Source organism: Eutrigla gurnardus (assembly GCF_963514095.1).
Source record: "Eutrigla gurnardus genome assembly, chromosome: 14".
NCBI lineage: Eukaryota > Metazoa > Chordata > Actinopteri > Perciformes > Triglidae > Eutrigla > Eutrigla gurnardus.
The window spans coordinates 14,312,116-14,333,377 of record NC_139937.1 but is presented as its reverse complement, the minus strand read 5'-3'; the positions used below and the strand labels follow the sequence as shown (position 1 = coordinate 14,333,377).

The following is a 21,262-nucleotide window of genomic DNA, read 5'->3' as shown; positions in this document are numbered from 1 at the left end:
ATATTGTATATCATTAGTCTGCACTGATGGTTAAAAACTGGGTAATATGTGAGAAGGATCCTGAACCTACCTTCAGCATTTGCAGCCTTGCGGTTCCTGTCTTCTCTGATGCGTGGTGGTCTGTACTGACAGTGCTCAACACTCTGTCTGGCAACAGTCTGCACCAGGAACAGTAATATATGCTCTCCCCTGCAAATGGAAATGTTAAAAAATGTTTAAAAAAAATCCCTTCGCCACAACTTGCACAATATTACTATTTTCCATGTCAAAGTAATAATGCAGATGTATACAGAAATGCCCACAGTGAGCTGCCAATTAAAAGATAAAACAACATTGCGGAGATTAAGGTCACAGAGAACAGACAACACAGGGCTCTTACCTGCTGTTAGGTGTTGTGACCAGGTTGGTGGTGGTGAGTAACCTGTACAGCAGATCCAGGCGAGCAGCCTTCTGGCCAGCGATCAGCGTTTTACACTTACATTTCTCCCAACAGTCACAGTATGCTGTGGGAGAGGTCCTCTTCAGTCTGGGAAAGAAAGGAAGCAAAGTTATGATCATATAGTTGATGAAAAGTTGGGTAAGCAAAAAAAATGTTTTACAATGCTTAAATAAGGCCCCATTAATAAGGTCTATCACTTACTTGCAGTCATGGCCTTTGTGACACACCCTTGCACACTCAGTGCAGCAGCAGAGGGACTCCAGCAAACCACAGGTACGACACTCAAAGATATCCTAAATGCAAAGTCATTGTGATTAAAAATATCAATGTTTCAACTTTCAAGTAGAAGTATTGTTTAACAAATGTAGATTTCCTCAGTCGATCTTAACTGTACCACATATAGTATATCTTTGTGAAGCTAAATTTCGCCAGGCTTGGAAAAGTTTTTTTTTTTTTAATTCCATGACTTTTCCAGGTATTTCATGGATCGATCAAGAGCTTAAACACCAAAATTAGTTAAGTTCCACTTGTGTAGTGGAAAAAGAGAGGACCACTAAGTTGGCCTGGCAAGTAAGAAGCTGTCATTAAATATTTTAATTTCATACATTTTTCACCTCATGAAGTTATCAGTTACATAACTATCTTTCAAACCTTAAAATGATCAAAGAAAATGTCCATCCTTAAGAGACACTGGTTAATGCTGCTTGAGAGTGGTCTACAATATTCCACTTGTTCCTGATGAGTGCTTTTCCTCTCACTTCAGTGTAATGATATCCTCTAGGGCTGACCTGGTTAATGTGCTCTGCTCCAGTCCAAGTGAAACTGCAGGTGTCATTGCAGCAGAGAACATAGAGGGGTGAATCATCCGGGTTGGTCCCCGAGGGGCAAATCATTTCCATGAAAACCGAATCTGCATCCTCCTTCTCTGCAATGCCGGGGTCACCCACTGTGTTAAGACGTTCGAGGAACAAGAGGAAAAAATATGGAAACGGAAGGAATGTCGGTTACAACATGTAGTTAGCTGTTGCAAGCGAGGCAGCTAAATAGGTCAGGATTCACATCACTCATGGGTAACCTCCAGTGTTCCAACCTCCCCCATCAGTTTCACAAAAAGTATGCAGTTTTCTCAGAACATATTCACTAAACGGTGGCGGCTGGTATTGGGTGTACGATAGGAAGTAGGCATTTAAATACACGTATGAAATCATAACAGGGTCCCTTTGAATGACAAACGAGTTTATAACAGAAAGATGACTTATAAAATTACCCTTGGCCATTTTCTGAGCAGCCTCCAGTACAGTGATGGCCGCTGGATAGGCCCTCCCACTGACTGCCAGCATGAATGGGGTCATTCCACGGGCATCCCTGCAAACAAGAGGAACAATTAGGAACAAGACATAAACCAGGAGAACGAAAATGCCTCGGAGTTGTGTGTACGATCATATATAAAGAAAGAATCATACTTGGCAGAGAGTAGCTCCCGTAGGTGTGGCCTCAGGACCACACTGTCACACATCAGCTTTAGGATAAGGTGGGCGTTGGCCTTCCTGTCTTTAGATTCAACCACAGATGGCTCGGTGGACGGCCCTGCTCATATAAAGAAAAAGACGAGCCTTTAGATGACTTTAGATGCTTCAAGAAGGACTCATTTACATTCATACCAATGATAATTTATACGGAGGGAAAACATCAGAATTCTCTGCTTCTCTGATCTTAGGAAAAAAGTTTAATTGGCAATGATATTTCAACATTGCTTCATCAATTATTTCCTGCTGTTATAAAATGGTTAAGTATGTTGACAGTATGTAGTATAAAATGGTTAAGTATGTTGACAGTATGTAGTACAATATGTACAGACTATAGTATAGATTTGGGACACAGCTCCTTCTCCTCCTCTATGACGAAGATGGCATGTACCTGGTATGGTGGAGGTGCTGGGTCCTTGGCTGGTCCCTGTGGAGGCCGTGGTGAGTGAACCCACAGCTGGTGCTAGAATGAAGTCAATGTCACCATCTGTTGATCAAATATAAACAGTGTTTGTAGATTGTAAATTTCACTTCAGTTAAGAAACACGTAGTACAAAGTAGCAGGCAAGGGAGGAGTGTTAATCCATGATCGCAGACAGACTTCCAGTAAAGTCATGTAATGCCCATTGAGACTGGAAATAGCGAAACGACTCTAGAGGCTGCACTGGTGTGGATGAACACGGCAGTTTTTACATATAGTTAGTCACTGGAGTCAGGATAGCATATCTTTGGAAATCTTCCACAACCGCTGGCTTGATGCTTACTAGGAAAATGCAAAATAACATGTTCACTGCAGTAGAGAGGTGGTCTCATTTAAATTCTTGCTTTTGTTACAGTGGTGTCTGTGTGAAAGGACTCTAAAGCTCTAGACAAATTAAACTTTAATTATAAAAACGTTTAGAGGTAAACTGACCAGGGTCCATGGGTGGGGGGTCAGGGACCCAGCTTGGTGGGGCAATGGGTGGTGACACAGGATCCTGGTGGTCGCTAGATGATGGGCCAGATTCATGGCGGCCAAGACCTGCTGCTCTTAGAGACCTCCGCATCATCTCCCTCAGACGAAGCCTGGTGAAAGCACAAAAAATAATGCCAATGAAATTAAGACCAACAATGTGTTTTCATATTCCTGTTCCCCTACACTTGATGCAAAAAAGATTCCATCCTTGTGTACTCCAAACAACACTGTACAGTTGTCTGGAAACACTATTCTACCTTATATATTCTGTATAGTGCAATAACAGCACAACGGTTATTTACCCCCTGCTGCTGGAGGAGCCAGTCCTATTCCCAGAACTGTTGCTTGAAACCACAGAGATGGCATTGGCAATTGCCTCCACAGCGGAGAGACGCTCTGCAAATGTGTTCCTCTCCGACCTTTCAGCTTCTGAAATTACATTGCATAGTCACTTAGCATGGAGAAGAGAGTATTGGGGAAACAGACAATTAAAATGATACAGGAGCAGCCTCCCCACTAGAATTGTGTATTGAGAGAAAGGGTGATTTTCCTGCATTTTAATAACTTTGCATTTTTATTAAGAGATGGCATAGACCACAACTAAAAGAAAATGTGACTGTGACCAGGAAATCAATATAAACTACTGTGATCAGACTTAAATATTCAAAATTATTTATAACGTTTATAATGTTAGACCCAGCTTTCGGGATCTGTATATCGATCGTCTCTAAAGTACCAGCTTACCCTCCTCCTCTTTGGTCTCCTTGTTACTAACAGGGAAGCAGACAGAGACGGCAGCATGGAGGATGTTGCGGTTTCCATCACAGCGGTGATCCAGAAGTGCTCCAAGGGCCTGGCTGCCCTGATCTAACAAGAAAGCCTGCTCTAAGTTCACCAGGTACTGCCGACATGCCTCATAGTCACAACGCAGCACATGCTGCATTAGCGTCTGCTTCTGAAAGACACAAAAATGATGAGTGAGTACCGATTATGATCACTCATTTGGATGCCTCTTATGTTTCACTGTGGCTTAGACAGCATTGCTTTGTGGTCTTTCGGACAGAATGGGTAGGGCCATGATATAAACCGCACTAAAACTGCTTTTGCAATGCAACAGTGTAACTGAGAACTATGTTTTAAGGATACAAAATAACACTAAATAGTACATCTACTTAGTCATCTACTTGTTATCAGTCTGTATGAAATTGTATTTATATAAAAGGTCATATTTACCTCTACAGCCATAATAATTATAGCAGCTTTCTTTTTAATTGTGGAATTAGATGGGAGATTGGCCAGAGAGTGCACCCCCATCCCCAAGCTGTTTATAGGGGGCAGGTCCAACCAATCAGGATCTCGAATTCCTCCCATGCAGTCTTTTGCCATAGGGTAGATCGTGCCATTTCCATCCCGAAGAATGATGGGAGATTCCTGGAAGAAAAATCATTTCAATATTTTAGATTTGTATATATTAAAGGGATGTACAAAATTGCAAAAACATGGCAACTATTTGGGAGATTATATTACCTGTCCTGCAGTAAAGATGGCCACATTGCGCTCACTCTGGCCCAGGAAGGCCAGGTTACTAGTGGGGAAGTTGTTCTCTTGTTCAGCTTTGCCTGTGGCCAGGTCAAAGATACAGTAACGCACCCAGTTACCAGTTTTCAGCACTGCGTGGACTCCTGGAAGATTGAAAGATGTTTAAGTTAGAAATACAAATGGAATACAAATAGAAAACTACAAAACAAATGTATTGATTAAGTATAAACGGACATATAAAAACACGGACAAAGAATCACCTTTGGAGTCAACATTCACGGCCAGAATTTCAGCCTTTTCTGGGATACAGAGCTTTTTAGGCGTGCGCTGAAAACAATCAGGAACTTTAGGAGTCCCACCTGTTTTGACCACCTGTCAGGAAAAGATTGGAGAGAGAGAAAAAAGTCAAATTAATGTGAACGTCAGTAGGCGAGAAGCTCCCACCTGCAAAGATTTCACACTGAACTCCAAATATTGAGATGAAGAATAACAATGTTGGATCAATTTATGTCCATACCTGCAGCTCGTCTATTCTGAGGAGCCTACAGTCCTGCAACAGTGAGGATGGGTCTGAGTCAGTGGGAGCAGCAGTGCTCTGGTTGTTCATGCTGCTTGATGTCCCTGGAAACTTCACAGCAACGTATGCACCATCCACTTTAAGCACCTAGAACATAGTAAGGAAAAGTAAAGTTGTAAAACTGAGATGTCACGACAAACCAGGGACACATGATGAAAAGCCGGATTTTAGAGTAGCCAGAGACACCTGAATGACTTATTATTCAAAGATATTACTACATTTGCAGACATTGATCTTCTATGTCTTGCCACATACAGAATGCACCCACCTTTCCCACGGGGACGTTTTTAACATCCTCCACAAACACCACCTCCCTGAGAGGCCACTGCTCCTCGTTCACCTTCTCCTCCTCTTTGGGAGCCGGGGTAGAACGCCTTCGCTCTGCAAGTAGTAGGGCATACTAACCTTTAGTCCTTTGCTCACAGAATATTCAAATAACACACATAGTATTTACATCAATTAATTATTGCATTTGGATTGGCATCATAGTCCTAAAAATATCCTGCAGAACAGGTGGAATCAGGAAATTAATTATCAACGCCGACAGCTATAAGGGGAGGTAAAAAGGCAACCGAAGACAACCCCGTATATACTGTGAGCTGGCCATATTTCCTTCTCAGGAAAACAGGCCAGGGGAAAATAACTTGCTGATAAAAGCCTGTGCACCATCTGTTTCAAAGTCAAAGGACTAATGAGAACACAGAGTGAAGAAGAAATTGGTTCTGTGCCGAGGAGAAAGAGAGGTAAGGTTGAAACTTAAGTGTTGTTGTGAGAGCTAGAGGTCAAGAGGTAGTGATGACAGAGAAGATGACTTACTGTAGGGCAGTGAGGCACTGCTAGCAATGGAAGAGGTATCACTGCAGGTAGATGCTGGGGAAGGAGGGGGACCCATTTCTGTCTTCACCAGCTCTGGCTTGCATTCAGTCCTGTGCGTTAAGGCCACATTAGTGAGATTAATTTTTACTTATTCTTGCATATGCTATATTCTGTAACCACAGGGTATACGCCTTCCAAATGTGGTTAATTGTGTAAAGACATTAAATTAAATTATAGAAGACTATTCATAGACAAAATGGAAAATAAAATGAAACTGACTTGATTTCCTGGGTCTTAGTGGTCTTTTCCATGTTCTTGAGGCTTTCCGGTGAGCGCAGCTGGAACCTGCAACTGTCGTTCATGTTCCAGACAGACTCCAAAAGGACGCCCACTTTGGGAATCCCAGCACTGACAGAAAAGGCCACTGCACCGGCATGGTAGAGGGGGTTATTCCTCAAGCACACCTTAGAAAGGAAACGGTAAATTGACTTTAACTGCAAGGCTTATATTGAGCTCATAATAGGACTCTAGAAGAAAACATCTCAAGACAAACCCATAATAAGCATTAAATTCTAAATTCTGTCTTACCTGTGTTCCCACGGTGATGTTTGGTATCGAGGAGATGCCAGCACTGGACTTTGGCTTTTTGTTCTTGGCTCTGGCCTTTTCAAGCATCTTCTTTCGTTGACTAAAAGGCACAACACCCCTGCAGACAGAATCAAGAAGTGAGACATTCACACCTTTCCCTGACATACACCGTTCTCACTTTTAATTGTCAAAAGACATCAATTTGTCACCCTTGCTAAATGTCACACCGCAGAATCTTTTCCTGTCTGTAACACTGAATTGTTTTGCATGTGATTTTGATGAACACTCCTGCTATGCATGATAACAATTTTATGGTGACATTTGGGAGGCAATGTTATTGTTAAAAACATAAAATGAGAATACATTCAATGTCGTTTAATGGAAAAGGACTGTTTCCTCACCACCAGTAGAGGCTATTCTCCAGCTGGGCACACGTGTAGAGCGCGCAGCAGTGCAGTGACACCATGCGTTCCCCCTGCAGCTCAGGGAAAGCTTGAGCACTGTGCTCCAGCTTAGAGGCCACTGTGCTCAGTGTGTCATCCACCCAGGTTGCCACCTATACCACACATACAGAGACACACACAAACTTGAGTAATGAACAATGTGAGGATGGCTAGTTGGTAACTATAGAAACATTTCTTTAGCCAATCAAGTCTTATAGTAAAAATAACTTGTCAAGAGGAGAAACCATACTCTACCTTGTTCGTCTCTGTAGCTACAGTGGCTCTGATGCTATTAGCAGACAATAGGGTGATCTTCTCATTGGCCAGGCCCAGGAAGGACACACGTGGGTGATGAACGGAAGGATTCTGATGTAACAAATGACAGAAAAGTCTCCAACATGTAAGATACTACCAGTGCATTGTTTCTAGCCATTGAGGATGCTACAATAACAGATGCATATTTCATTTTACCACAAAGAAATGCATATATAGTACGGATTTTTTGGTAATTTCATTCACATAGTTTGAATTCTCCACCTGTGCATTCCTGTAGGGTTCAGGTTCGCTCCACTTCCACTGATATAGCTCTCCTTTGGAGCTGACCGCCACCAGCTCCGAGAACATGGCACCAATGCTCACAAACTTCACACCATCCTGGAAAGAAAATTGGAGATCTCGATAAATGTCTGATCAAGCAATATCTAACTCTCATAGTTCAATGGATTGAATTTGCTCCTAGTGGACCCCAAAAGAGACATAATCATCAAAGGAAATAGAATAGATCGAAGCTCCACTTACAATGTCGTAGCAAAGGTATTTATTCCTGCGTTTTAAATTAAACATTAAATCAAGAGCTCCGTTTGTCCTCCTCCTACCTTGTCCGGCCACCACTGGAGCTCCTCTCCCAAGGAGACAGGGCTCTGGATTGGAATGCTCTTCTTGTCCAAGCTGGGCTCACCCTCACGGCTGGTGGAGCCTCGCTCTGTGTCAAACGAGGCCCCATCCAGCCATCGGCGCTCGCGTAATCTCAATACAGACTCACGCTCACGCAACAGCTCTGAGTCACGCTCTAAGGGAAGAAGGAGAACTGGTATGCAATAAGGTCACACCAGTGGGATAGAAGTAAGCCACTCTCTGGGAAAGACCCATCAATATAGTTTTAAGAATAGAGAGAGAAAGATAAGATTCTTTAGAATCAAAATTGCAGTACTGAAGATTGAGTGGGAGTCTAAATTATACGGGTGGGTGAGTGAGTTTGAACGCTCATGTGTTAAAATGCAAGGTAGAAGAGGAAGTGGATAGGCAGAAAGAAAGCATGCATATGGGCTAAAAGTGGGCTCGGTAGGGTTTTAGAATAGACTGCCTTAAAGGGTCCCTGTTAAGACAGGTGGGCCTAGCGGGCCTTTCTCAGAGAGCTCACAGTATGTACTACAGCCATGCAGAACACCAAACACCAGACATTTATAGCCACCAAACACCCATGTTACAATTCAAGCTAAAAATCATTGCATTTTACATTTATTTGTGTAAGATATTTTAAGTACAATGTTTTCTTTACATTTGCCGTACAATTTAAAAAAAACATTCAAATTTTTATTGAAATCTTGTCTGGCAATTTTTTTTCTTGCAATCCATCTCAAGTAAAATGCAGAAAAAAAACTGCCTTGCTTTTCCAAATGTGGTACTATTAATGCTATTAAATCTCCATCTCCACAACAAAAGCCATTACCAGTGTTGCCACCAAAGCCTTTCTGACACCTTGCGTTCCCTTTAACAGTCACGAGTGAGTTGTTGCGTTACCTCTGGAGGATCCCAGGCGAGACAGTGAGGAGCGCCTAAAAGAGGGGTAGCCAAAGTAGCTGATGTCCTCAGAGAACATAGCATCAGCATCAATAATCACACTGGGATGAGCTGAGTGAATGTCTGCATCCAAGAGTGACATCAGGTCCTCTGCATGAGACAAAGCCGCAAAAGAATGCAACATTTAAGAAATAAAAATAGACATTTTATGAAGATACTGTCGAGGCCATCTCTTCCACACAAGTCTATTGGTTTTATAATATTTTAAGCTGCTGCTCAGCCTGAACTCCAATCTTACGAAGTGTCTTAAAAACACAATAACATCATTTTATATAAGCTGCTGTCCTTTGTGTCTCCAGTTTGATTTTTTTTGACAAACCTCCAGGGAGGTAGGACTCGCTGGCTGTGTCATCGCCATCATCTCCATCTTCATCATCCCGGCTCAGCAGGTTGTTGACAGCGAGGTTGACATCAAGGTTGGTTCTCTGGAGTTCCCTAATGATCACACTCCTTGACTTCCCCTGAAGGACAACCTGGGCCTGGGGAAAAGGGCAAAAAAGGAGAAAATATAGATTTATTGATACTCACTTGTGACTGCAGATTATCAAGTCAATTTGCACTGTTCACTGTGTAAATTGCTTCAGGACAGAAAACACTGTTTTGTAGCTATTTATTTCCTCCAAAGAAAAGATATATGCATGCAGAGCAGTGTGTACCTGAGTAATAAGTTCTTCAGGGATGACAGAAGCTGGTATGACTGGCTGAGGCTGGCTACCGAGCAGGCCCGAGCCACGATCCCTTCCTGTACGGATCACCCTGGTTTGTCGACGGGAATCGCGAGCTGCCGTTGATGACCTGCCCGACGTGCCTCCGCCTCCACCTCCACTTCCGCCCCCTCCTCCTCCACTGCTGCCGCCTCCAGTTCCACCTCCCCCTGCTCCTCCTCCACTTCCACCTCCTCCACTGCCTCCATTAACGCCAGAGCTCCAGCGACTCCTGTTACATACAGTGCAAGGCCATGGTCAGATACAACTGCCAAAAACACCATCTGACTAACAGAGCAGACTCAAAACACGCACATGTCTGGGTACGAAGGGATTCATTGCATTTATGACAGCCGAGACAGGGCAGTCCAGACTAAAATGTTTGCCTCAGCCGCATTTACAGGAAGGAAGAAATGAACAGGCAATTTCCCTAATTTAATCAAGTATTTTCAAGAGGAAAAAACCTTTGATATAGTAGAATGAATGCATTATGTACATATTTTAAGGGTGCAGGTTTTGACGGTTATTCTGCACAATTCCCACAACATTTATATTTTGAGGAGGAACTCAGTTCTCCAGCGGTCAACAAAAGCACTGAGAAGACTGCAAATTTAGCAGTCGATGAACATGGCCATGCTTTCCGATGTTTGCCGTTTGGTGGACACATTTAACCATTACATTTTACAGCACCCCAAAGTTCTCTTTTCAGAATGAAGAACCCTGTGGGGATGACACTAATCCACTGCAGCATCAGTGCTGTGCTCTACCCACCAAGCCTTCACAGGACCGTTTGTCTCTGTCAACCCTGCCAGAACTTACCCAAGGGTGTTGCCTGCCAGTCTGCCCAGTGTGTCAGAGCCAGACAGGAACCAGGGCGGATCACTAGTCCTGCCTGGCCTGGAGCTCCTTCCTGTCCCTGAACCACTGCTCAACTTTGAACTGGAAACAAAAGATGGGAGATCAGTTACAAACCTACATAATTCCCACACAGGACCAAAATACCTTCATTTATTAGCTGGGTTAACAGAAACTAGATTTACCCAAGGTTCGTGAAATTATACCCCTTGGTTCAGGATTAATTTTCTTTTAATATTATACTGTGAAACAGCAGGAGACTAGCATGGCAACACCCTTGGGGAATCAGAATTGGCTGCAACTCGTTCCTCGTTCAAGACTTTCCTTTTTTTTTTTTTTAAAGTGCTTGGGGTTTTGGGGCTGCGACTGCTTTCTACCATTTCATGATTTCTTATAAGTCTTCTGAGTTTAACCAAAGGTAGTTTACTTCAGCGTTCATTACTATGTGATTTAAATAGGTTTGACATAATTGGTATAAATAGTTTTTTTTAGTTCCCTTTGCTGTGGCAAGGGAACAAAATCATGACAATTTTACCAGTGTTTCAGATAGAAGCGACTACAGTGACACTAAAATTAGATACTGTCCAACAAAATAATGAATCAAATTTATTACCATATTTTGATGGGAGGGCAATTTGATACAGAAACAGGGATTCAAATTATTCATATACAATACAGACAAACAGCAAATTCAGACAGTCAACAAGCTGACAAAACCTGTGAAATGTTTTTTTTTTTTGCGATTCTAAATCACAAAAGGATATTAGACCTCGTTCAGTGAGATGACAAACTTAACAAAGACAACCTGCCGCATGTTTTCCATAGGCTTCCCAGCAGCCCACAATGGTGCTGACTGAACAGCTATTACTGTTACAATGTGAAACCACCTCATATTCTTTTGCAAGTCTGTGGCAGGGAACCGTGTTCTGCAAAAAAGTTTGGAGCATGGAGCTCCTAAGGCGACCGTCTGATTCACATGCATATTTAGCAGCTACAAGGGCCTCTGAAATCACTGTTGGATGTTGTTCTGCTGGCAGGGTGTTGACAACTATCAATGAGACATTCATCAAATATAAATACTAGCCAACACCAAACAGAGCAGGCAGTAAAAAAGAAGGAATTTTTATTATTAGGTATTTTAAGGCAACCGGCTTTCAGAAAGTAACACAAATAATTGGGGACTGTATTGATGTGTGGTGTCAAGATTAGAATAAAAAAGCAGATGTATTTCTATGTTGGATAAAAAACAAAAATGTTCCTTGAACGCATGCAACTTTGGGCAAGAAAAACAGCTCTATAGAGGGAATCACTTGGCCTAGTAGACATCATAATCCTAACAAGCATCCACCCGAAAGCATCCCTTAGACTCAGATTTATGTTTCACTCCTTGTGAAATAGAATCTTTGACAAGAGCCTGAGTATTAGTATTATTCTTCAAGTGAAATTATGTCCAGCTGCCTCATAGCCAAAAGGAATAACAGCAACCACCGTCAGTAAGCCTGTGCATGTTCAGTGCATCTTGTACTAGACATCACCACAAGCAATCTGTTTTCTAACTCAGTGCCAAAACTAAAACAGTTTCCGGGAGAGATCCCATCATAAAGAAGTTTCTCACCCATCGCTGCCATCGGGTTTGCTGAGCTCCAGGCGATCAGGCTGGACGGCAAAGCTGATTCTGCACACACGTCCATCCTAAAAGAGATGCATTCACAGTTTTAAATCCCTCACTCAATCATCATTTTCACATTTGACAATTAAAAAAAAACTCTCAGAAGTAGGAAAAATCGGAATGTGAGTGCAATTTATAAGATTAGCAATTACAAACTGTAAAGCATCACAAAGCCAAACACTCAACAACCTTTTGCCTTTCACGTCTACATGGCAGTCTGAATCTATATGCAAATTACCGCTGTGCAAATCAGTTCATGTATTGCTGTGCGGTGCGGTGCTGTGCTGTATACAGGATGATATAATTCATGTTAGAGCCAAACCAAATCATGTGCCATTTGATTACAGTGTAAGATTAAGACGCTGCTTTGTGCAATGTTTATTAATGCCCACTTACATTGTAAAGAATGAACATACTCTAACCTGCATGCCTGAGTTTGCTGACATTTCTGTCAAAGCTCAAATAAACAAACTGAGCTCAATTACAACATGCCTCTCCAGTGCATCTCTGGCTTTGTTCGAACTGGAATAGCCTTATTGGAGTTTGCCTGGGAACCAGATGAATGAGCTCTTGTTTTATTTGCCTTGATGCATCTGATCACCCTCCACATTGGACAACAACTTGAGATCTGACCGGCCAATCGCAGCCGTTTAACTTATATCTTATATGGAGTGTGTTTGAGACAAAGTCCACACTGAGGAATTTACGAAAACAACAAAGATGGCTGCAGCTGATGTGGAACTTTCTGTTGAAGCCCCCCATCTTGTCAGTATTGAACAAAGTGGACAGTGTATTTTTGCTAAAAGAAGAACAAATCAACTGCACTCAAAGCTTTTCGTTAAGAAGTTCCCTAGTCCTGACAGGATTTGGTAAAAAAAAAAGTAATACATTTGTGCACAGACATATTGATGCTACACTATCACAGCTCACAGATCTCTGCATGCTGTAGTCCATTCAAATGTTTCCATTGCTCATCACTACGTCACGTTTCATTGCTCTAATTGGTTGTAAGTCTAACCAATTGCATCCAGGGGCATTTTGGTCCATGCCCCGTTGATATCGCCTCTTTGAAATCAATAAGGAATTGAGAGTTTCCAGACTAATTTGAGATTTGGTCTGATAATACCAGGCTAAATTGGGGTGGTGTCTTGAATATAAACAACACTATTATATCTAGTGCACAATTTCTACACACAAACCCTAACAAAAGCAAATTACCTTGTGTTTTAAAGCAAAGCCAGAGGTCATCTGATAATAGTGACCCAGTTTGAATTCAAAATCTTCATATTATACTGAACTGTTTTTAGTGGGCAATACATAAATAATAAACATAACCTTGAAATCCCTAGGTGTTTCATTAATGCTAATTATGTAATTTCTTATAGCAGTACCTCAAGGAGAAAACCGGCATGGTTTGGACCGACAACACACTGTTTTAGTGTAGCCTGCTCCAGCAGACTAAGGTGTGGATGACTGCATTGGAAAAGGAAAACAAAGCACAAAGACAAATGAGACAATATACAGGATAATACACAAGATCGCATTTACAAAAATGTATCAAAGTAAACAAAGCACAGTTACAAGGTTGACACTAACTTACCTGTTATAACTGTATTTGTTGAGTTTCTCCGAGACTTCACGGAGCCTGGCAAGAAGAAAAAGACTATATTAATGCATGCAAGTCCTGTTTCAGAACCAACTAATGCAGGTTAATATGTGTAATTCAGAAATGTAGTTCTGGAAGATACACAAATCATGTTGTTTTCTCCACATTTGCCGTCAACATTTCACCCAACACAGACCAGGTGCAGTTCATGTGGCTTCAACTCGTGTGCATCTTTTCAATGCATCTAATAAAGCATTGTAATCTCGGGACATGTAGAATATATCATACAAATTTTGTTGAACACAACTGTCAAACAAATGAGGCAAATTAGGAGCATAGCATCTATCCCACGTGACAGCATTAACAAATCCACACCGGGTATTAATGATCCCACCACAAGATAAGATCGACTTTAAAGTGTTTTACTCGTCATCAGTTGTGACACAGGATATAAAAGCAGAGGTCACAGCCTTGAGTGAGCAAGTGAGAAACCTCTGAGTAACACAGAGTAGCAAATTGTACAAAAGTATTTAGTTCTGGTAGTTGGTTATAACAATCTCCATTTTTTTAGTAATGCTTTTTCCACTGTTAGTTTAGAATGTCAAATGTCTCATAAACGTACAGCACTCATGAGCTTTGGTCGCTGCTGCTACCATTTGTCAATGCAGAAAATTAATAGAACCTTCTGAAGCCCCTGTCAATCAAAATATCTCATCCCACCTCACTAAATAGTGGAAAGCAAGTGTCAAGACAACTTCTTACATAATCTGCTCTATCACATTTCAAAGTGGTCTACCTAATAGAATTGTATGTTGCAGTTCATTGTCTAATAACCTTCTTCGTTGTTTCCTGTCAAGACTTCCATTTACTTCCACACCAATGCAATCCGAAAATGCTTAATCATGTGGTCTGAGATGTACTCTACACTGATATGCGTCTAGTTTCTTGTCAAGAAATGTGCATCAACTCTCAACTCCTCCATCTATTTGGTTTATGCGGTCATCTTGAACATATAGTTCTGACAATAGTTTGTTCCACATGTGAATGGTCATTACACACAGATATACTGGGGGAAGTACTGGGGCATCAGTAGTGATGAATGACCTTTCGCAAATGTATAAGAAAGGATGTCAACAAATGCCAATAGTCATTTGTGGATGGAAGGCAAGAGGAAAAAAATACATCCTCAGTGGTAAATGTAGCGTGCTTTCACATAATGTATTCTTTTTAAACATGCATCACATGCTAATACCAGTTGTAAACCTAAATATAATTTACTAAATCTTGGTCATGATTGCACAAAAAGAAGCAATGAAAAAATGTCGTCCATGCAGGCATACAACTTCAACAGAATTTCACTAATATGCTGTGTGTTCACTTTACATTGTCATTCCACTGCTTGATGAAACATGCCCTCACACTGACAAACATAAAAACTATTTTAAATCGCTATAAATTGTGCGAGATACAAATGGTAAAGATAGAAATCTCCTCATAATACAGAAGCACACAACAAAAGCCCATGCATCAGTGTAAACACTACAGGAAGGTGAGAGAAAATTACTCTCACAGCATCCAGGTCAGTCATTCACCAACCTACCCATCAAACAAATGGCACCAATCTAGCATGGGCACAAAGTACTCGCCTCATTGACCGATTTGAAACCGTTTCACTAAAGCACAGCAAAAACATATTTAACACCTATCGCTCATCAGGGTTATGTTACTTGCCATTGCACGGTCCTAAACTAATGTGTCAAAGCAGACCTCGGTTAGGTCAAGCATTTGGTTGAGGAAATCTGACAGGATGTTTATGCCAGGCAGGCACCTCAAATGAGCAGAGCTGGACCATGCCTTTTTTTTTTTTTTTTTTACTTCAGATAGAGGCACTTATCTGCTTTGACAACTGCAAGTTCCTTCATGGGGAAGGGAGGAGGGGGCCTCCCAGCAGCACATGGTGACTGTAGCATGCAGTGGCATGCATGCCTGGGGATGAAACAGCCATGACCTCTTTAAGGAACCAACAGTCCAAACCACCAAGATGTTTGAGGGACTTTCATAATAACCAGCAGAGAACCAGAGCTTTCCTGTCAGACCAAAGCTTGGCCCCAGAGTTTAGATAGTACACCAACATGCAAAAAGCATTCAAATACTCTAAACCTATATGCAGTTCTTAATCTCAAGGTCATTCTAAAAACACTTCTCAACCTCGTTGTCTTTAAGTAGAACAGCTCATTAATCATTTCAATCTCAATGGATGATATAAATAGGTTTATAATAAATCACATGTTCTGCCAAAATACAGGTCGCACACATTTTCCTGGTCCCTTTTTCTACTACAGTCTCATGATCTCGTCAGTTTCGAAATTTCCAAAAGAATCCCCTCCAAATGCAGTGTAATGTATGCCAGCAACATGTCAATACTAACAATATTGTGTGCAATTGAATTAACTGTCCCGAATATGCTGCTGGTCTTTGGGTAACAATGAAAAGAAATGAGGTGTGGGATCACGTGAACACTGAATAATCCATCATCGATCATACACACTTTATAAGCGTTGGCTTGTCCCCTTACTAAAGAAGATAACAGGATTAATGTGAACGCAATGTTGCTAACTGTGCTTCGCTGCATATTTTAGATATGTATCTCGGTGCGCAATGACAAAAAACAGACAATTGCGAGATCATACTGTCCGACTATGTTAGCAAGAAAATTGTGTCATTAAAGTTTCAAATGGTAACCTGACGCAATAGACAATGAAACACAAATATTTGGCTTTGTCAAGAGCGTGGTAGCTAATTAGCCTGCTAGCGCTAGCAGCTAGCTATCAGTTAGCAGACGTTAGCTACTTCATTGATCATGATAATCAACGAGACGCCCACAAAACAAACACTGACACATGTCAAAGGAGTGTATGTAGAATTCGTACACGAAAACTCGTATCTTTACATCAGCGTTGTGTTTTACGACCCTTATTTCCCTCTCTTTTCCCCATCCCCCAACCCGCATTGTCTATCTCAACTTTGACTGCGAGCCAATCCTTCCAGAGAATCAAGGAAACAGCCTGCTAGTGTTAGCTATCCGTACGGTAGCCAGTTAACGGGCTAGCATCTAGCTAGCACTGGAACGACTGTTTAGTAGCAGCAGGCTAACGAGGATTGTTCAAGATGCCGGGCCTTGTTTCAACCCTAGGGGGGGGGGGGGTCATTTAAATAATTTAAACCCGACTGAACACGCATGACACTGTCAACATCGTTCGCAATTACAATCTCGAATACGATATACAATACCCTGCACGTAAATATTGATTTGAAATCTTCGTTTCCACGGGCCGCAACAAAATACCTGTCATTGAGCTGATCCTCAGTCCCGGGCAACGGGTGAACCACGAAGTGTATAGATGTCATGAGGTCAATCCAAAATCACACACGGCCGTGTGAAAGACGCGGAAACTGTTATTCTCTCGATTGCTGTATCTATATGGTTTCATAGGAATCGTTTAATGGCGAAAACCCTCGAGTTTAGATCCCAGCCTCCTCACCCACATGCCGCCATCTTAACTCTACCAAGCTTCTTCTCTGTGTGTTGATTAGTGCACATGCAACCACTCCGCTGGTTGGACCCCGAGCACAAACAGGAAATGTGTTAAATTGGACGGGATTGGCCTCAAGAAAGAAAGGCATGACTACTGTAATCAAAAATACTACACTTTCACACTCCCAAGTCTTTGTTCTCATCCGGTCCAGTCAACGTTTCTGTGCTTATTTGCATTTTAAGGCACCTGCAGTCGTTTTCAGGTCGATTACTGTACTGTAAGGGCCAAAGAAAGGGTTAAGCATTAAAAGGTCTACTTCTTTGAGAGCTAAGACAATAGCCAACACAGCGCAGCTAAGACAATGGCTAATCAAATACAAGATTGATCATGCTCTTGTCTAAAGAAAAACGACAATAATTGTGCTATTTTGCAGTTAAATTACAGTGCAGTATATAATCCTTCTATTTTACCATCATGGAGGGTCCATTAGGTTCACAATAGTAAGTAATAACAACCTAAATAGTGTAACCTGCAGTCGAACACTATACCTGAATACAGGCCTAAATTAGATTATATTTAGTCAAAGGCATGATGTGTATGGTGATGTTGCTAAAAGGAGTATCCACCCTTCTGACCAACCAAGTCTTACGCCTAATATTAGGCTATGTCACCAAATCTTAAGGGAACAACGCGGTTATACTTGGCATATAGTCTGCTTTACTCAGGGAATGGAAAAAAATCATGTGGGACCCTCAATTTAACGCTGCTATTCTTGCACTAGAATTATATTTAAACCCGAACCAAGTCAGATCTGCGATCTATAAAAGGGGAGAGATGTGGAAGTCTCTTCATGCTGGGCTCCCTCCCATTAAAAACATGGTTTGTGTGTAATATCCACACATCAACTAAATTCTATGAAGTCCTGGAAGTGATTAAAGCAACAGTGGTGCAAACCTGCTCCCCTGGTTCAGAAATAAGAACACATTGGCTTAGGGTTAACCTTGTGTGAATCTGACCACAAAAAAGTGTTTACATTCAGCGTTGCTTGGTTCTTGACCCCGTGACCTGGATATAAGAGGAAGAACTATTCTAAAACACAGGATTGCACAACTAAATGTGATTTATACTCACTTTATGCTGCACAGGAAAGAAAAAAACATTACAGAAAATTAGGATGGACAGTGTGGCTCAAAGGATGGCATCCGATTGCTCAAATAAACTGATAATCCAGAAATATTTTTGTATTTTGCTTGCTAAATACATGAGAGTAACAAAAGACTTTTTCAAAAAGTACCCTCACCTTGGTCAATTATTGAACCAAATAAAATAATTAGTTGAAGAAGAAAATGGCCTCAACATTTAAATGTAAAGGATGTATGAAATCTTTAGTTGCTTTTTTAAAAAATCTACAACATAATCCAATAAAAGCTTTTGTCTTTCTACACCAGCAGATGGCAGGGTTTAGCTTTCAAAATGAGATCAAAATCCACCCCAGAAAACCACTTCTAGAGCATTTGTCGCTTTACTTCTCTGCTTCTCAGATTGGACATGTGCATAATCAGGTTTAACTAACAGGTTTAACTTAAATATCTCTGTTACTGAAAAATACAATCAACAACTGGAACTGAAAGTGAGCGATTTCTTTCCAAAGGAGATGTCAGGATAATATGAAATGAAGCATGAAACAGAAAGAACATTTTGACTGGGTTCTTCAGTCATCTGCAGTTACTACTTAGCCAAATCAAAGAGGAATGAACATATCTAACTAAATTACTTAATATGAACTATTATTTATCGGTCTGGCCTACATTTTGAACCCTCAGGGCTTTAAATAAATAGTAAAGTGTACACCTGGAATAGAAGTTATATTTTCATTTGACGATTCATTGCCTTATTGTCTGCTATAAATGCCACCAGTCATGTTACAACTGAGACAAAAGTGTCAGGTTAGGTTGTTGTTTTTACTGTTTCACTGAGTTTAAAACATGAGGTCAATGAAACAAGTTCCACTGCCATGCAAAAAACCCCTCCAACCTTTTCCAAGAGTGAAGTCAAACAAAACCCCAGAAATGTCCAGAGCTATTTTTAGGTATTTGGGCACTGGGTTATCAAATGACCTCTGATGTTGTTAAATACGGGTGCAAAGAGTTGGAGCCACGAAACTACACTATCATCAGTGGTTAGCGGTTTGCAGCATTAGATAAGGAGAAAGTGGGTCAACATGGATAAGAGACACATTAGATTCAACTTAATAAGCTTATTGGTGAAGTGTTTGAGATCCCTGAGACGCAAAGCTAAAACATCTCCACTGATTACTTATTGAACCATCTTCCACATTCCTTCGTGGATCAGTGGACCAGCAGCAGCTCCTGTCAGTCACGTCACAACCAGAAGTATAAGTTATTCCCAGTGAGGTAACACGATCACTGGCTGGAGAGTTAGACTTTTAAATAACTCGCCTTAGTGCTGGCTGTGACATATTTTTGCAGGTCCAGGGCAGGACTGACCATGACAGGGTAACTCTGCCTGATTACAGCAGGTCAGTCCAGGCCTCAGGCACCAACCCTCTGATCCAAACAGCCAGTCACAGTCACAGATGCTGCACAGCTTAAAGGGCATAATGCTGGCCTGTTCTGGGCTGCTGTCTTATAAGAGGCCTTTACTTTTTTTTGGAGAGAGACAAAAGGTTTCTGCAACAGCAAAAGGGAACAGTGAGTCCTTGTTAGGCCCAGTCTCACTCGCCATTCAAAGCTGCTTGGAAATTGGCTGACAGTGTATTGGAAGCCATGATGTCTGGGGCAATCCTGCCACTAAAGATTTTAACAAAATCCATTTGTCCATTGCACAATAACTTGAGGATGTTGTAAAAGTTCTGCACAAAAGAGCATGGCTTGTAACTAGTTAACACCAGCCAAGAATCTGGGTCCCCGTTGCATCACGCTTATAAAACTAGGGTAACCTGATTGGCCAGAGACCAACATGAAAGATGTGCTCCTTTGTGCCGTGACCAGTCACTCTGCTATGTTAGGAGCCTGACAATCCTATTGATAAATGAAAGCCTCAGCAAAGTAAGGCCGCAACCATTTTCACATAACACATTAAAAGACAGTAATGCAATATTAGGCACTCCGTTTAAAGGTGCACCAATATTTGTATAATGACAATATATTAAAGGATTTTGGGTTTGTTACTACCAACTCTTTTCATGTTACACAAAGGGACTAATCAACCAACTCTGGGTAGCAGGGCCTTTTAGCTTTGGATCGATTTGTCACATCACCAGAAACATAAAATATACATAAAACATACAAATAAATGCTAATACTGCTCTGTGTCTGCCAGAAGTATCAACTGCAATTGTTTGTACCTTTATAGGGTGACGTGTATTTTGTGTTTTTAGCTTCTTCTGCTGCCCCCAAGAGGCCAAAGGAAATGAATGAACGCATCTTTCAGTCTCAATTTGATATTTAATAGAGCCAAAGGCATTTACTGAGACCCATCATTGAAATACATTAGTCACTCCAGCAATTTAGTGTTGCACTTTCATAAAATTAGTGACCTTTGAGACACAGATTTTTTTTTTTAAAGGTCAGAATCAGTGTTGCAGACGCCAGTTAGTCTCTGGTGAGTCAAATCTGGATCTGAGGCGATGACATCATCACCATCAGGGTATTTTCTTCAGACTTTAGAAAGCCCAGCAGAGCCACAGAAGACACACTACAGCTGTTCCCACATGATGAGTAAGGTGACTCTTATGCGTAAAGTTAGTTGAGCGCCTCTTAAATTGCTACAGTAACCAACAAATAAAATATAATCATTTATATGTATGACACTTTTTTATTTTATGAGTTATAAACAACACATTGATTGCAGCTTTATGAATGTGCAAGAAAAACAAAAGGACTTAAGGAAATAAAAAAAAGTAATATGCTGTATTTGGCATGTTTTCTCAGTAAATAAAACATTTTTTAGATGAATGCTTATAAATATCATGTACTATACACTGAATAAATATTAGACTAGGGGTTTGCAGTATCAGCCTTTATATGAAAATGTTGAAAATAAAGAATTACATTTTCAAAGACAATTTAATACATCAATTCAGTCAATTTGCGATGGTGATATTGTTCCAGTTTTTTATTTACCTGA

General features: G+C 41.1%; 1 protein-coding gene across 8 annotated transcripts in view; it reads right to left on the bottom strand.

Annotated features, from left to right (window-relative positions):
* The window catches only part of ubr5 (ubiquitin protein ligase E3 component n-recognin 5), a 30,418-nt gene extending 13,262 nt beyond the window's left edge, over positions 1 to 17,156 (bottom strand). For 7 of the 8 annotated variants that reach the window (XM_084027819.1, XM_084027820.1, XM_084027822.1 and 4 more), the window contains exons 1-30: positions 16,924 to 17,156; positions 13,572 to 13,616; positions 13,363 to 13,444; positions 11,918 to 11,994; positions 10,267 to 10,386; positions 9,400 to 9,679; positions 9,063 to 9,222; positions 8,684 to 8,833; positions 7,759 to 7,970; positions 7,421 to 7,537; positions 7,139 to 7,249; positions 6,842 to 6,996; positions 6,441 to 6,558; positions 6,132 to 6,316; positions 5,853 to 5,962; positions 5,305 to 5,417; positions 4,977 to 5,123; positions 4,720 to 4,831; positions 4,448 to 4,602; positions 4,154 to 4,351; positions 3,665 to 3,875; positions 3,223 to 3,349; positions 2,879 to 3,030; positions 2,357 to 2,452; positions 1,903 to 2,026; positions 1,707 to 1,804; positions 1,228 to 1,385; positions 641 to 732; positions 380 to 526; positions 71 to 189 (exon numbers count right to left, since the gene is read on the bottom strand). In XM_084027819.1, coding sequence (XP_083883945.1) covers positions 71 to 189; positions 380 to 526; positions 641 to 732; positions 1,228 to 1,385; positions 1,707 to 1,804; positions 1,903 to 2,026; positions 2,357 to 2,452; positions 2,879 to 3,030; positions 3,223 to 3,349; positions 3,665 to 3,875; positions 4,154 to 4,351; positions 4,448 to 4,602; positions 4,720 to 4,831; positions 4,977 to 5,123; positions 5,305 to 5,417; positions 5,853 to 5,962; positions 6,132 to 6,316; positions 6,441 to 6,558; positions 6,842 to 6,996; positions 7,139 to 7,249; positions 7,421 to 7,537; positions 7,759 to 7,970; positions 8,684 to 8,833; positions 9,063 to 9,222; positions 9,400 to 9,679; positions 10,267 to 10,386; positions 11,918 to 11,994; positions 13,363 to 13,444; positions 13,572 to 13,616; positions 16,924 to 16,985 — 4,033 coding nt within the window. In that variant the 5' untranslated portion in view covers positions 16,986 to 17,156. The remainder of the gene's footprint in view (positions 1 to 70; positions 190 to 379; positions 527 to 640; positions 733 to 1,227; positions 1,386 to 1,706; positions 1,805 to 1,902; positions 2,027 to 2,356; positions 2,453 to 2,878; positions 3,031 to 3,222; positions 3,350 to 3,664; positions 3,876 to 4,153; positions 4,352 to 4,447; positions 4,603 to 4,719; positions 4,832 to 4,976; positions 5,124 to 5,304; positions 5,418 to 5,852; positions 5,963 to 6,131; positions 6,317 to 6,440; positions 6,559 to 6,841; positions 6,997 to 7,138; positions 7,250 to 7,420; positions 7,538 to 7,758; positions 7,971 to 8,683; positions 8,834 to 9,062; positions 9,223 to 9,399; positions 9,680 to 10,266; positions 10,387 to 11,917; positions 11,995 to 13,362; positions 13,445 to 13,571; positions 13,617 to 16,923) is intronic. The other variant, XM_084027821.1, reaches the window with a different exon arrangement.
* Between the last annotated feature and the right edge of the window lie 4,106 nt (positions 17,157 to 21,262).